The sequence below is a fragment of the Sinohyriopsis cumingii genome, chromosome 3 (assembly GCF_028554795.1).
Source record: "Sinohyriopsis cumingii isolate HCF-2022 chromosome 3, ASM2855479v2, whole genome shotgun sequence".
Taxonomy (NCBI): Eukaryota; Metazoa; Mollusca; class Bivalvia; order Unionida; family Unionidae; genus Sinohyriopsis; species Sinohyriopsis cumingii.
This window is the reverse complement of record NC_142963.1, coordinates 91,306,267-91,321,544: the sequence shown is the minus strand read 5'-3', so window position 1 is coordinate 91,321,544 and position 15,278 is coordinate 91,306,267. Positions and strand designations below refer to the sequence as shown.

General features: G+C 35.0%; 1 protein-coding gene across 6 annotated transcripts in view; it reads right to left on the bottom strand.

Annotated features, from left to right (window-relative positions):
• LOC149803278 (mismatch repair endonuclease PMS2-like) overlaps nt 1–12,685 on the bottom strand; it is a 163,936-nt gene extending 151,251 nt beyond the window's left edge. For 3 of the 6 annotated variants that reach the window (XM_089952949.1, XM_089952950.1, XM_089952952.1), the window contains exon 1: nt 12,581–12,685. In XM_089952949.1, coding sequence (XP_089809075.1) covers nt 12,581–12,624 — 44 coding nt within the window. In that variant the 5' untranslated portion in view covers nt 12,625–12,685. Of the gene's footprint in view, nt 1–11,272; nt 11,351–12,577 lie in introns of those variants that run through there. The other 3 variants (XM_089952951.1, XM_089952953.1, XM_089952954.1) reach the window with 3 other exon arrangements.
• Nucleotides 12,686–15,278: the final 2,593 nt, after the last annotated feature.

Here is a 15,278-nt window from a genome sequence, read left to right as displayed (position 1 = left end):
CTTTCTTTCCCAGTATGAAAGTCAAAAACAAAAATGAAATTCTGTGCAGATCCCATTCTTCTTCTTTCAGTCACCTTGATCTTTGACCTTTTGACTAACTAATTTTGACCAACTAAGGTTTCTTCCTTACTCCAAGTGCTAGCTATTCACAGTCTGGTCCAGAGATAATTTTTATTCTGCAAAAACCGTTTACCTTCTTTCAGTAACAGTTACCTTGACCATTGACCTTTTGAGCTCCAAATCAAACCTTAGACCATTCGATTCCAAAATCGATGGACTTTTTACCTACACAAGGTACAACTGCCAACAAAAGCTTTGTACAGGCATGTTATTTTAAACAACTATTATTGTACAAAAACCATTATCCTTCCTTCACTTACAGTGACCATGACCTTTGGCCTTGAAATCAATAAGCTTCTTCCTTACCCGGGGCCCTGAGTGGCCGAATGGCCGAGTGGTCTAAAAGCGCTCACTGTTCTGAATCACTGCCATCTCACCTCTGCGTGGGTTTGAGTCCAAGGTTCGGCTAGCGTGTGTACGTGGGAAAGCCTGTCAGTAGCTTCTCATGAGGTGGTGGTTCTTCCCTGGGTTTTCCAGGGTTCTTCCTCCACCAGTTATACTGGCCGCCATGTACAGCCTATCTTGTGCTGAAAAATGGCATTAAACCCTAGAACAACAACAAAAAAATCTTCCTTACCCCATCCAAGCCATCCATAAAGTTTTGTTCTTATTGTCAGAAATATTTAAACTTGAGAATTGTGAAATTTGAAACTGATGCCTTCAGATCTAACAATTTTGGAATTTCAACACAACTGACCAGACATAGAGACCCAATGTATGCTTGGTATAGCTCTCTGAGTCACCTTGAATGGACATGTGAAACTATTTTCTATAAAAACTGGTCAAGACAAATGTCAGCATTCATAATTATTGCCAAGATAAACTATTCATTACTCCAGTTACTATGACATGGCCTGAAAATATTACTATGGTCCCATTAAATGGAAGAACCAAACTACCTTTGTATATCTCCAAGTATGCACCAAACAAATGATTTATTTGTTTACTTCATTTAAGTGCATAAAGTAATTTATTACTAATGCATCCAGAATGCTTAATTATTACAACTGTTACAATGGGTTTTACAACTGGTTGTCCACTTTATGCTACTTAAGTTATTATACTAATTATATTCCTTACTTCTTTCTATTCATCAGTTTTGTACATTTTCTAAATGAAATCCAGTGCATTAGGTTTCAGATGTACCAAGACTATCTCATTTATGTCAAGCATTCACTTGGATACACCATGTCACACCACAGTATGTTCAACCATTGCACAGCTCACCTCTAAAAGATTTTAGTAACCATTGTAAACATCAAATATCATGCTGAAAATAAATCCAGACTAAAGTGTTCTTGACAAGAAATAAGTTTTCTCATAATTGGTTTCCTTTACATTTTAACTTTCAATCTGTTCAAACTCTAAAGTTTTAACCTTTAATTAACACATTATTGCAAGTATTGCGCTGACATACCATTAAACCATACATATTTACATACATACATGCATAGACACACATATACATATATGCATAGACACACACATTCAAATACATATATGCATACATACATGCATAGACACACACATACATATATGCATACATACATGCATACATACATGCACAGACACATACATATATGCATACATACATGCATAGACACACACATACACATACATATATGCATACATACATGCATAGACACACACATATATGCATACATACATGCATAGACACACACACATACATATATGCATACATACATGCATAGACACACACACATACATATATGCATACATACATGCATATACACACAAATACACATATGCATACATACATGCATACACACACATACATATATGCATACAAACATGCATAGACACACACATACACATACATATATGCACAGACACACATATACATACATACATGCATAGACACACACACATACATATATGCATACATACATGCACAGACACACACATACATACATGCATACATACATGCACAGACACACATACATATATGCATACATACATGCATAGACACACACATACATATATGCATACATACATGCATAGACACACACATACACATACATATATGCATACATACATGCAAAGACACGCAAAGACACATACATACATATATGCATAGACACAGATACACATACACATATGCATACATTCATGCATAGACACACACATACATATATGCATACATACATGCATAGACACATATACACATACATATATGCATACATACATGCATAGACACACATACACATACATATATGCATACATACATGCATAGACACACACATACATATATGCATACATACATGCATAGACACACACATACACATACATATATGCATAGACAGACACATACACATACATTTATGCATACATACATACATGCATAGACACACACATACACATATGCTTACATACATGCATAGACACACACATACATATATGCATACATACATGCGGACACACACATTCATATATGCATAAATACATGCACAGACACACACACACATACATATATGCATACATACATGCATAGACACACACACACATATATGCATACATACATGCATAGACACATACACATACATATATGCAAACATACATGCATAGACATACACACACACACATACATGCATCTTCAGAAAATTTGAATAATGGAAAGCCCTTTTGCAAACTGGGAGTTTCAATTGAATGAGTGGGTTTCAGAGCAGTGTGTTTTGGGTACAGCTGATGCAGTCTATGAAACAGAAATTGTGGTGATATCAAAGATACCAAGCTGTAATGATCCCTGGCAGCACAACTAAGTGTTACAACCACTGGATGTTTGCCTAAACAAGCTGTTCAAGGCAAATACGCATTAATAGTAGCACAAGTGGATTCCAGAATGGCCCAAAGAGATAACAAAGGGAGGAAATGTGAAGCATCCAGGGATAGAGTTAGTATCTCAGTGTATAATGCGTGGAAGGATATTCCATTGAGATGGTGGTCAAATCATTTAAGAAATGTGGTATTTCCAATGCAATGGATGGGATGGAGGATGACAAACACTCTAGTGATTTAATCTGAAATAAGACCAGCACCAATGTACCAACAGATGACAGTAAGGACAAAAAATAAGAGATGACGAATCACATGAAGATAGATTCTTGGGCTTTGAAGCTGATATCAGACAGTGATATTTACTGTGAATCACAAAAATGTGGACTTTGTTTATAATAATAAATTAACATATTACGAGATACTGTGACTGGATTACAATTTGTATACGTGTACTTGTATATAACATGTGTGCATGTGTGTGATTTGGATTTTTAACGCAGCTTTAAAAAAAGAAATTGTCATATTGCTAGGATATCTGCAGTGTGTCAGTTTATAGTGATGTCTAGCACAGGGGCATCATGCTACAGACATGCAGCATCATGTTGCACCCAGTCTGAGTCACATTATCCTGACACCAGGCTGACTAATCCTAACACTACCCTCTTAGAATGCTGAGCACCAAGCAAGGCAAATGCTAGCACCAGTTTTATAAGCCTCTGGCATGACTCAGCCAGGGTTCAAACCTACAACTTCACACATCTGAGGCAGATGTTCTAACCACTTATGCTACCAGAGCAGTCTATATAACATATAATTCAAAAAATGGATTTATTATATAAATAGATTAAAAATGTTAAGCATTATGGATTTCATTACATGAAGATAGACAAAATAAGTTGTCAATTTATTTGTTCACAATCAACACAATAATACAAATACATGTATATTTATGTTACATTGGTTTCGTCTTTATTTATCCTATATGTCTACCCATCTAATCAGTTTGATTTGTTTTTTTTCCCTCAAGTGCAGATCCAACTCATAAATTTACTCATAACATTCATCTTGACATGGCTTGAATTTTAAATCAGAATTAAATAGTGGAAATTAAGGAATAAACATTTGATTTGGGGGTTAATTGAAAGACAGTATATTCTTAAAATACATTTTAACACGCTTGCTGTAAATTACCACTGATTGTCTGCTCACAACAAATTATCAATAAAATGCATGCACTCATCCCAATTACAGCAGCCAACCAGCCTATGAGGCCTCGTGCGGCTGTTGAACTTCCAGCATACACATTACAGGGATGGTCCTGGCTTTTAAAAAGTGGTTGCCAAAAACACTGCCAATCTCAATATTTATTTGCTTATTTTCAAAAAATGTTGCCAGAATAAGTAGTGAATATTTTTCCAAGACTAGTAATGTATTTTGCATTGTGCATCACTGTTAATGCATAGGTCTAACTGTTGTCACCTGAAATAAATGCATTATCAAATGTAAAATATCTATTTTCCTACAGTCTCTCTTTTTTTAATAGAAACATCAGGTATTAAGCAAATCCATATTATGTATATTATTTTCCAAAATAGTTTTGTAAGAAACTTTATTCAGATAATGACATTTTAATACTAAAACCCTATGACCGTCAATTTCACGCATTCAGGAATTAAATGCCCCTCTTTATGGCTAGCTTCACAAAGTACGTCAACCAGGAGTTCAGAAATTTATTTTTGCCATGCTTTACATGCTTTGCTAAGTTATTAGTGAATTGCTTCCTAAATCCCAGGAATGATCACTGAATGTTGTAGATTTTTTCTCGACAAGCAAATTATGATCTCCATTCCCACCAATGAAACTTACACAAGTCAACTTGACCTGGCATTACTGTATCGTATATATAAACATTGATTACCATCATTAAATTAAAAGAAGGATTGAAGAAACATATCACAGAGCATATGTGCCCCCAAAAAACTAATTCAGAATAAATATGCTATTTAGTAAAGAGTTTTATTTGCATATATGAGTTAACAATAAGAAATAAGGTGGGATATAAAATGTGGGAAATAGTTATCCTATGTATGGTAGCTTGAGACCACATTTGAACTGTTAACATAAATCCACACCCATTTTAGGCATCATTAGCTTTAACAAAAATAGGGCATGGTTTACTTGTCAATCAAATACTAGTGCTTTCACTAACTGCAGAACAACCGGTTTCTTGAAATAATCAGTCTCATAATTGGTATCGGCAATTTTAATAATCGGCTATACACGGTATTGGCATAATCTGCAAAAAGTGACACCAGTACAGCTTTAAGTGAGTGTCCTGCTTTATGAACTTGAGAGCATCAATGTACTTTGATAAATAACTGTAAAAGGGCTCACGTGGCCTGCACAGGAAGTGAATTAGAGTATTGTTATTAATATTTTGAAAAGTGGATGCTAAATAATCAATTCTAGTCACAAATAACCTGTAGGAAGGTCAATTTTACTGCTTAACCAGGTAGGCTCACCTGAGTGTCACTTATAGTAATTGCATGTACAAAGTGGAAGGCAACTAATCAATTCTAGTGACAACTTACCTGTAGGAAGGCCAATTTGTTTGATTGCCTATACGGGTAAAACCACTGAAACACTGCTTATTATAACATGCATTAGCTGGACACAATTGAGTAAACCATGTATAGAAAACTTAACTGTACTTATTCAACCAAGCAGAAACTGCACACAAAACCTGCACATAAAAAAGGAACTGAAGCATCATTATTGATACCTACAAAGTAGACACTATAATACCTATTATGAAGTAGTTTTACCTACTGGAAAAGGCCCAATGACATTCTATACATGTAAAATCTGTAAAGTGTTACATATACGAATATGAATAAGACGTTCTATGCAGGTATGCACCAAAGGTGCCTAAGCATTGAGTTTACATAGCCTATGCTAACCATGTTATGATCTTGACAATTATTATTACGCTCAGTCATAATCATCAAGGAAACAAATTTAACCGCTGTGTGAAGCCCAAACCTCTATCACAACATTGTTGACCACATTTCCTGTAAATGTCAGTGTTAATACTATAACATTAACCTTAGTGGTATATGTACTAAGTGGTATACATACTTTAGTCAACACCTCTTTCAGTAACGAAAACCTAACATTGGGAAACATACATCAGTGAAGATAATAGGATTACTGACCTTATCATATGAATTAAATATCAGTTCTGGACACATATTAAAATAAAATGTGGCTGCTTGTGAGGGGTAAATTTGATATTTTTTGCACTAATATGATGGCCACTGGTTGCATTAGAAAGATGGCCTTTCTTGAGGGATATATTTTAACATAAACTCATCAGTGCCAAAGGATTCTGGCCATAAATACTGGGTGGCTGCTAGTCGGCAGAGCCATTCATGAGGGGGACCACTGTATATATATGCAGGAAGTCACAGATTTGAACCTAGGTATTGTCATACCAAAGACTTTTTAAAAAATGGTACTAGCAGCTGGCTGACATAGCAGTCAGCATTGAGAGGTTAGTGTTAGGATTGGTTGACCTGGTGTCAGGATAATGTGACTGGGTGGTACATGATGTCACATGTAGAAATTAAGGTTTCACTGAGAATAAGTTACTAATCATTACAAAAACATTCTATGAAAGTTTAGGTATTCATCAACACAACTACTTCTTATTCAGAGATCTCGGAAACGCTTAATTATGCATATTTGGATGCCAATTTTTGATCTGGGACGCAGAAAATCACTGAGGCGAGAGTCCTCCATATGCATGTAATAGGTGTGCGGCAAAATTCAAAGACTTGCCAGTCCTGCTTCAGCCACCTGCTTTGTGGGAAAATGTGTTGCTCAATTAGCTGTGCTGATATTTACAATGACAGAATTCAGTGACTGAAAGACCCTTTGATGTACATACATGTTGCCATTATAAGAGTACATCAAAAAGAACATGATGCAATAGCTGGGTGGCAATTTCAAAGGTTCTGACTGGCACCCGGGTGGGAAAATGTATTTGTATTTACATTGACTGAATTCAGAGTCAGAAAGACCCAGATATGTATATGTGGTCATTTATAAAAGTACACCAAATAAACAACTTTAGCTTTCGTTATTGCTTTCATTTCCGAATGTATCGGAATAAGTAGTGCATGAGAATCAAGACATCTTGAGACTTAGACAAAATGCCATTCGTAAATTTGGATAAGTATGTTGGGGTTAAACGGCAAACTTATGCAGATTGTAACGAGATTCAGAAGAGTGCTAAAGCTGCTAGAATTGACAGTTTGTATAGGACACTAGCTACATGTAAGAAAGTGTGTGATGCCTAGCTTAGTGTTTGTTATTAGTCCTTACTTGGATTGGCAAAATTCAGCATCACTCTGACCATATTTTTTTAAAAATGCCCCTCTCCTTAGCCCAGTTAGTTCTAATGTTGTAGGGAAATGTATTCATCAATACATCAGTAGCTAGGCCTAGTTTTGATATCATTTACATTGACAAACAAACTCTTGCCCATTCACAAGCATATGTTTTGATAGCTGATTGACCATTAACCCTTTTCCAAGTAAGGTAGCAACTATCAGTTTCCTGCATGATATCATTTGATGGTAAAACATACAAACATGTGTTGTAAGATCAGAATCGGTGATCTGAATATATATTAACTGCCTCTTGTACACTATTTCCTTATAAAAATAGTTTGAAACTGTAAGTGAACCAGTAGGTCTTATGGGAAATAATGGCGGACTTCGTTAAGTCTGGGATGTACCAGTTTATTAGATTGTCAGTTTTCGTATATCATAGGGCAAATATTTTCAGAAAAATATACAAATCATTGAAAGCAAAGACAAGGTATTATTTTATTAAAGATTTAACTTTAAACTGCAAATTATGTATTTCAGAAACGTTGCGGAATTCGCGAGATGTGCTTTAAGGTCTAAGCTATTTTCCGACTTAACACGTATTTGCGAAATTACGGGGGAAAAAAACACAGCAAATCAGATACTATTTAACCATTGCCTAAAATTACTACAAGGACGTAGACAAATAAATAAACCATAAATTTGCAATCCTGTCAATGGACTGTTGTAATGAAGCTGTATTAAAGTGAGTGATTACATTACGAAAACCTCTCCATCTAAACATAGATGCACTCACGTCTGTGTTGATTCTGTAGGAAAGAAGGGACTGCAACTTTTGATGGTGGGACTCCTATTTTTACCAAAATGGGAGTCCTGGACTCCTAGTTTTAAAATCCTAGCGAGACCTCTATTATTCCAATTAACTCTTTAAACATGTTATTAAGTGTATAATGAACAGATGTCCAAAATATTGTGAAGGCAATTTATTTTCTTAGACATATACTCAAAACTAAGACCATACGCTTCATTGCTAATTTTTTTCGGTTTTATTGTTTATATTTAAATTATTTTAATGATCTTATAACATCATCCAATTAAAGGAAAGAAGAAAACTCAATCAAAAATTGCATAAGATGTCAATATTATTCAACTAAATTAAAGATTTCATGAATTTCAATTCTTATAAAGTAATAAAACTATCTATTATATTCTTTAGTACTATTTATCTTTTGAAACCAAGTAAAGAAAAAAGAAACAAAGGTTCATGAAAAAATCCTATCCTTCCATTTTAGTTTCATATACCATTTATAGACATAGAACATGTCCAGTCCATTTTAATATTTAATTAGATATGTCACATGCTCGTAGTTATTAATAGAGTGGATGCAAATTACATAACGGGTGAAGCTAGACTTGAATTTTAGGGAGAAGTGAGAGCTGAACAGGGAGAAGTGGAAGCAAAGCGAGATATGCAATATAAATGTGTGTGTGTGTGTTTTCTTTTATTTTCTTATTTGAATTATGCCATCTTTTCCAGTATGCATATTTGCATTTAACATTGGTTTTAAGCAATACTTTATTTTCAAGCAGAAAATTTTCTGAGTTCCATCTATATTATAAACACATCTGGTGCATGTTTAAAAACTATCATATTCATATTCAGTGTATTTCGGCAATATGACTTAAAAAGAGAACACAGAAGCATTACATTGTAATGAATTTCAACTGAGTAACTAGATTACAGTATTGTAATTGCAAGTTAGTACAAATGATTAAACAACTAGCCTTCATCAAGAATTTTTTTCTTTTTACTTTCTGAAAGTTCATTATAAAATGGCATTTAAAAAGGTTTCTAAACTTTTCTGAAACAACCCTTGCACCATGCACATGACACAAAATGCACACGTCTTTCGGATCATACTGTTACAACTTTACCATAAATGTTCCTAGACAACACACTGAAGAATTAAAGTCAGTATATGAATGAATTAAACCCTCTTTTTTCAAATGAATCGACGCAGCCAACATGCAAATGCATCTATTTTTAAAAAGAGGGGTTTTCTTACTGTAACCACTCACTTTTCAGCTTCTTTACAACAGTCCACTGATAGGATTGCAAATGTAAGATTTTATTATTTGTCTACGTACTTGGTGTAATATTAGGCACTGGTTAAACAGTATTTGCTTTGCTGTTTTGTTGGGTTTTTTCTCCGTATTTTCACAAAAATTAGTAAACTCAGAACACAACCTTGACCTTACAGCATCTAGTCGAATTCCACAACACAGCATTGTCCCGTATATTTATGACCCACATAATTGCATTATAAAGCTAAATCTTTAATAACATAATATGTAGTATTTGCTTTCTTCTAAATTGTATATTTTCCTGAACATATTTGCCCAATGCTTTCCGAAAAGTGAAAATCTAATAAAACGGTACTTCCCAGAGCAGCAATGTCCACCATTATGGTTCCAAACATATTTTTATCAAGAAAATAATGTACACGCAGCAGTTAAATTATTCATGTTACCAATTCTTTTCTTAAAGCTTAAATTTCTAGTTACAAAAATTTAAGTACTGAAACACAAGTTTGTAGCTTTTTATCATCAAAGGATAAATTGCGGAAATCAAGCAGTAATAGTTGCTAACTTACACAGGAAATGGTTACAGTAATGGTCAATCAGCTATCAATACACAAGCCTGTGAATGTGCAAGAGTTTGTTTGTCAGCGTAATTGATATAAACACCAACTACTTGATGGCCTGAAGCATACATTTCACCCTGTGCTATATTTATATATAACATTGGAACTAACCTGGCCAAGGCAAGGGAGCATTTAAAAAAGGATGGTCATTCAATGTTCCTCTATAATAAATCAGAGGGAAAAGTCATTTTCGCTTTCCTAACAGAAGAAGGCAAAGTTTTAAGTCACCCACTTCACCTGGTAGTGTGATCACTGATCAATAGTCAACTACTGAAAAAATGGAGGCTAAAAGTGTTTACATTCGTCAATTAATGATTATAAACTAGTCTACTATATAAATATACCTCCAAATATATATTTAATGTGTATATCCATCCATAGGTCTTTCTGTCCATCTACCTACCTTCCTACCTATATTCATTTGATGAATTATGTGTAATTTTTTTTGTTTATTCCTAAGAAAGCTTGAGATTTGCAGCAAAACACGAATTTATGTACATATACTGTTTTTACTACATGTTGTGAGGGACAATTTTAGATAGATCAATTTTATTTGCACCTATTAATCAATCTATGCATTATTTACCCATTTAAATATTTATGAAGTGGTGTAGTTATTTTTCTTCTTCTTTCCTGCCATTTTTTAGCTTTTTGTTTTCCAGTCTCATGCCCTCAGTAGACATAATTTTGCATTTATTTATATTGTCTATCTGTCTTGCTACATGTCCATTTAAGCATACATTTATATATTTATTTCATCTCAAAACATTCCTACCCACATGCCTCCATCCTTCTGTCCATCATTCTCATACATAAAGTATCCCTATATTTCTTGACCGCTCCGGTGGCCTAGTGGTTAAAGCATCTGCCTCAGATGCGGAAGGTCATGGGTTCAATCCCCGGCTGAGTCATACCAAAGACTTACAAAATAGGTACTAACAGCTGCCTCGCTTGGCGCTCAGCATTAAGAAGTTAGTGTTAGGATTGGTCGGCCTGGTGTCAGGATAATGTGACTGGGTGGGACATAATGCTACATGTCTGCGGCATGATGCCTCAGTGCTAGACATCGGTATAAACTGCCACACTGGAGACATCGTAGTGATATGACTGAAAAATTGTTAAAGCTACGTTAAAAATCCAAATCACACACACACACCCCCTATATTTCTCTCCTGTATTGAAGCCTTAGGTTTACATCTCTCTATGTATGTACGCATGCATACATACATGTATGTATGTATGTATGTATGTATGTACCTGCTAGCCAGGTCACAAAGGTGCAAAAAACCTTTGCTCTCTCTCTCTTGGACTATTTACCACTCCTGCAAAATACAGTCACTAAAAAAAGAAAACATTCACTTGTTTGTTTGTAGCAGTTCAATGGTCATTTTGTTCTTTTGTTATGAAGTCTATTTCTCTGTATCTATGTATGTACTTCTAGATGAATTTGTTGTAAAGCACTTTGAGTTAGTTTTACCAGTAATTACAGAAAATTATATAAATAAAAAGTTATTTTATTTCTTTACACACATAACGAGAGGGTTTGGGATGTTTCAAAGGACTGGCCTTTGGAGTGGTTTGGGGTGTTTCGATGTACAGTGTTCCTTTGCTTATACCACCATGTCGGCCAATTCTGCGCAACGATACATCATTTCTGTAAACACTGGATCACAAGTTATTTTGGTTCAAAAATCTATTTTGTATCAAGAAAGAATGATCGTACTTTAATTAAGAAAAGTGATACTCATAAAGTGTACAAAAATATCCCACATTTAGACTCAAAATGCACAGGAAAATGTGATTTCTAAATGGCAACATACAGACCCACTCCATGACATTCTTGAACCTATAACCCAGAAAATCCGATTTACTATACATCTTTTAGAATCATACAAATAAATACACTATATAAACGATGGAAATATGTACCTTTAAACAATACTACATTTTAATCCAAGTTTCCAATTTTGCAAGAAGTTGTCCCACACATTCGTCTGCTACCCAACATGTCAACTTGCCGCTAGAACATGTCTGTTTCTAAATTCTGTAGTAATTCATTGTTGTTCTTCCACACAATAGCTTATTTTTTTATAAAATGTTGAACTTTACTAACTTTTTTACAAGATCGGTTTAGTTGTCATTTATTGTCATTTTACATTGAATTTTGTAAAACTAACTATAAACCTGACCTAATTTCTCGACTGAACTGCTGGCAGAAACAGTCCAAAGTAATATATTTCATTTCTATATCCCGATGGATAAACATTACATCTTTTCAAAGCTGTGCGCAGAATAGGCCGACATATCGTGAGTCAGGAAAACACGGGGGTGGTATCCACTGTGTCCAAAATTAATATTATTTTGAACAGACTATTCTGGTAACAACTGACTTTTTTCAGAAGGTAAGCATTTATTTTATTTTCGTCAATCGATCGAATTCGGTATGCGTTTTGCTTCAATATTGGAGACGGAAATCTGTGGTGTGCAGAAATGCCATATAGCACTGTATATCTATGGGTGTAACTATTTATATAATTGGTATTTAAAAAATGAATTATTAACTACTCGTCTGAATGCATAATTTCTTCAGAGTTGTCTTCATCGGACATTATTTCAACTTGTAACAACAGACCAAACGTGCAATCCAACAAATGGTGAATGTATAGGTGGCAGGGTCCAGTTTCGTAAATTGGCCCCTGGCAAATTTCTTAACTTAAGGCTATGGTGTGACTTTTTCAGCTATTATTGTTTAGTATTTATAGATATGGATATATTTGTGAACTAGGTGTTTTGGGCTTGTGTTGTTCTTGAAACTGATGTCAGGCATGCACACCTTCCATAGTTGCTCTGCAGTATGTTGATAGTGAAATACCAATAGTTGGCTAGGAAGAAGAGCTAGCCTCCCATAGCAGTAGACACGTGGGTTCAAGGCAACTAGAGTATCTCAAAAACGGCTTGGATGGCAACTATTCTGAATTGCATCAAACTATTTAGTAGACAATGTTTTTCAAAATTTTCATCCAGGGAAAGGGGTTGCGTTTGCACTGTGAGCACCACATGCTGTCAAAAATGGCATTTGGATGTGAAAAATGCAGGTATAAAATAGGGGTTGGGGTGCATAAACCTCTTCTGCTGTGAACTGCCATTGACTTCTCTGGTCAAGTGAATACTATTCTTATGCTTTGTTTTAATATAAGTATCTAAAACTATGGACCTTTTTGACCTCACTTGTGTCTTTGATTTTTTATACTAGGTCGCTGATTGCGGCATTAAATTTGTACATAAAAACTGGACCCTGCCCCCATAACTTTCTGCATATACACTGCATGTTCTCCTTTCTACAGTTGCAACGAGAGTTTTTCAAGAGAGATAACTCACTTGCTGGAGCACGGGTAACGACTAACGGGGCTCTATGTAGACATTATAAACTTCTACGAGAGTGGTGGGTTTAATGTGAAGTTGTTTACATTTGCAACACGCACAGCGAAGAGAATATTGGCATACCTCTATGTTACTTTCATGTACTGTGGCTGAAATTTCTTTGGATATTGTACTTATGGTAATTGTACATGATCCAAGAACGCACCTAGCAGCAGAGGGGGCGAACAGACCACTTGTCTGAAACCTCATTTGCTTAAAATATAAGCTTCTTCCGAAATAAAAAAAATAAGGTCACTGACTAACCTGACTGAGAGATTTTATCGAAATTTGTATTTACATACCAGAGGTCCCGCCCCCTCTGCTGCTATCAATTTATCCAAAAATTTTATCAAGTCATGCAAATTTATTGTTATAAACCCGTACTGGGTTGATTGTGCTTGTGAAAAGAAATTTCTGAATTTAATTATATCCATCTCACCGCTACACCAAGTTTGATGAATATTTCGCAACGTGTGCGTATCAACTCCATTAAACATAACTAAAATATTATAGTTATTTCTGATTACTTTTGGTATTTGTGCGTATCTCTGAGTAAATAAATCACATCAGTGTTTTTTGTGTCTGCCACGTGAAAAAATTCTGGCAGGATTTGATTGTTTGTCCAGCATCACATCATCGTATACAACTAAATTATTAATAAATCCGTCTAAAACATCAACGCTCAGAGCTTCATCAATATCGGTTATAAACTCGATAACATCGTTATCTTCGTCCAGTAATCTTGCGTTTTCATTAAAATCTTTAAGTACATCATAATATCGTTGATCATCAACTGATGGTGCTACCAAATATAATGTATCCCACTTTAACCATCTCATTATCAGATTAAGTAATAATTGCATCTTACCCGATCCAGATGGACCTATTATTATCATTCTGATCGAATTGGGCAATGCAGGATGGTGTTTAACTGGCTCTTGTTTTCGTGTCGTTGAGAAATCAATTATATCCATATATAAATAATATGAATCTATATTGTTTACGTTGTAGAGTTAAAACTCCAGCTAATGATCTATCTACGGTTACAACAAAAAATGCGAGAATAGCATATGGTGGAAGATGTGCAGTATGTAACAGAAAAAGTTTTCATTTTTACCCAAAAAAGATCGTGGTGATATTGCTAAATTAATGTCAGTTTTCCCAGGAACCCCATGGGCTAAATACCCTGGAGAAAAACATCCACCAGGATATAATTATTGTGGTCCTGGTACTCGACTTGATATCAGGCTTGACAATCGGGATCAACCAAAACCAGATGAGTATCCCATAAATGATATTGATAAAGCATGTCACGTTCATGATGTGGCTTATAAAAATAAGGATCTAAAACATAGGCATATTACAGATGTGAAGTTGATTCATTTGCTAGATTCCATAAAAAATAAAAATATCAGAGAATCATTAGCTAATTGGTTAGTAAAATCTGCAATGAAAGGTAAACTCGTATTAGGGGCTGGTAATTAATTATTAATGGAATCAATTTATTATAGTCCAAGGGGATACTGGAGGGGTAAAGCAGCAATTAGTAAACTCGGTGATGCAGCAAAAGTCAAACATTCTACTGCTAAAGCGTGGTTATCCAAACAAGCAATATGGCAAATTTGCCTACCATCACCGAAACGAATTCAGGACGCACATTTCGATGTTAGTGTTCCTAATGAAGTTCATCAAGCAGATACAGTTGAACCTGGTTATGTCGCCGGCCTAGGGGTTTGCCAAAAAGCGTCGAGATAACCGATGATCGAGATAAACGAAAACCAATATGGCGGCAATATATTAACATGTGCTTGAAATTTCTTTATGTACATGATGTGCGTTAATA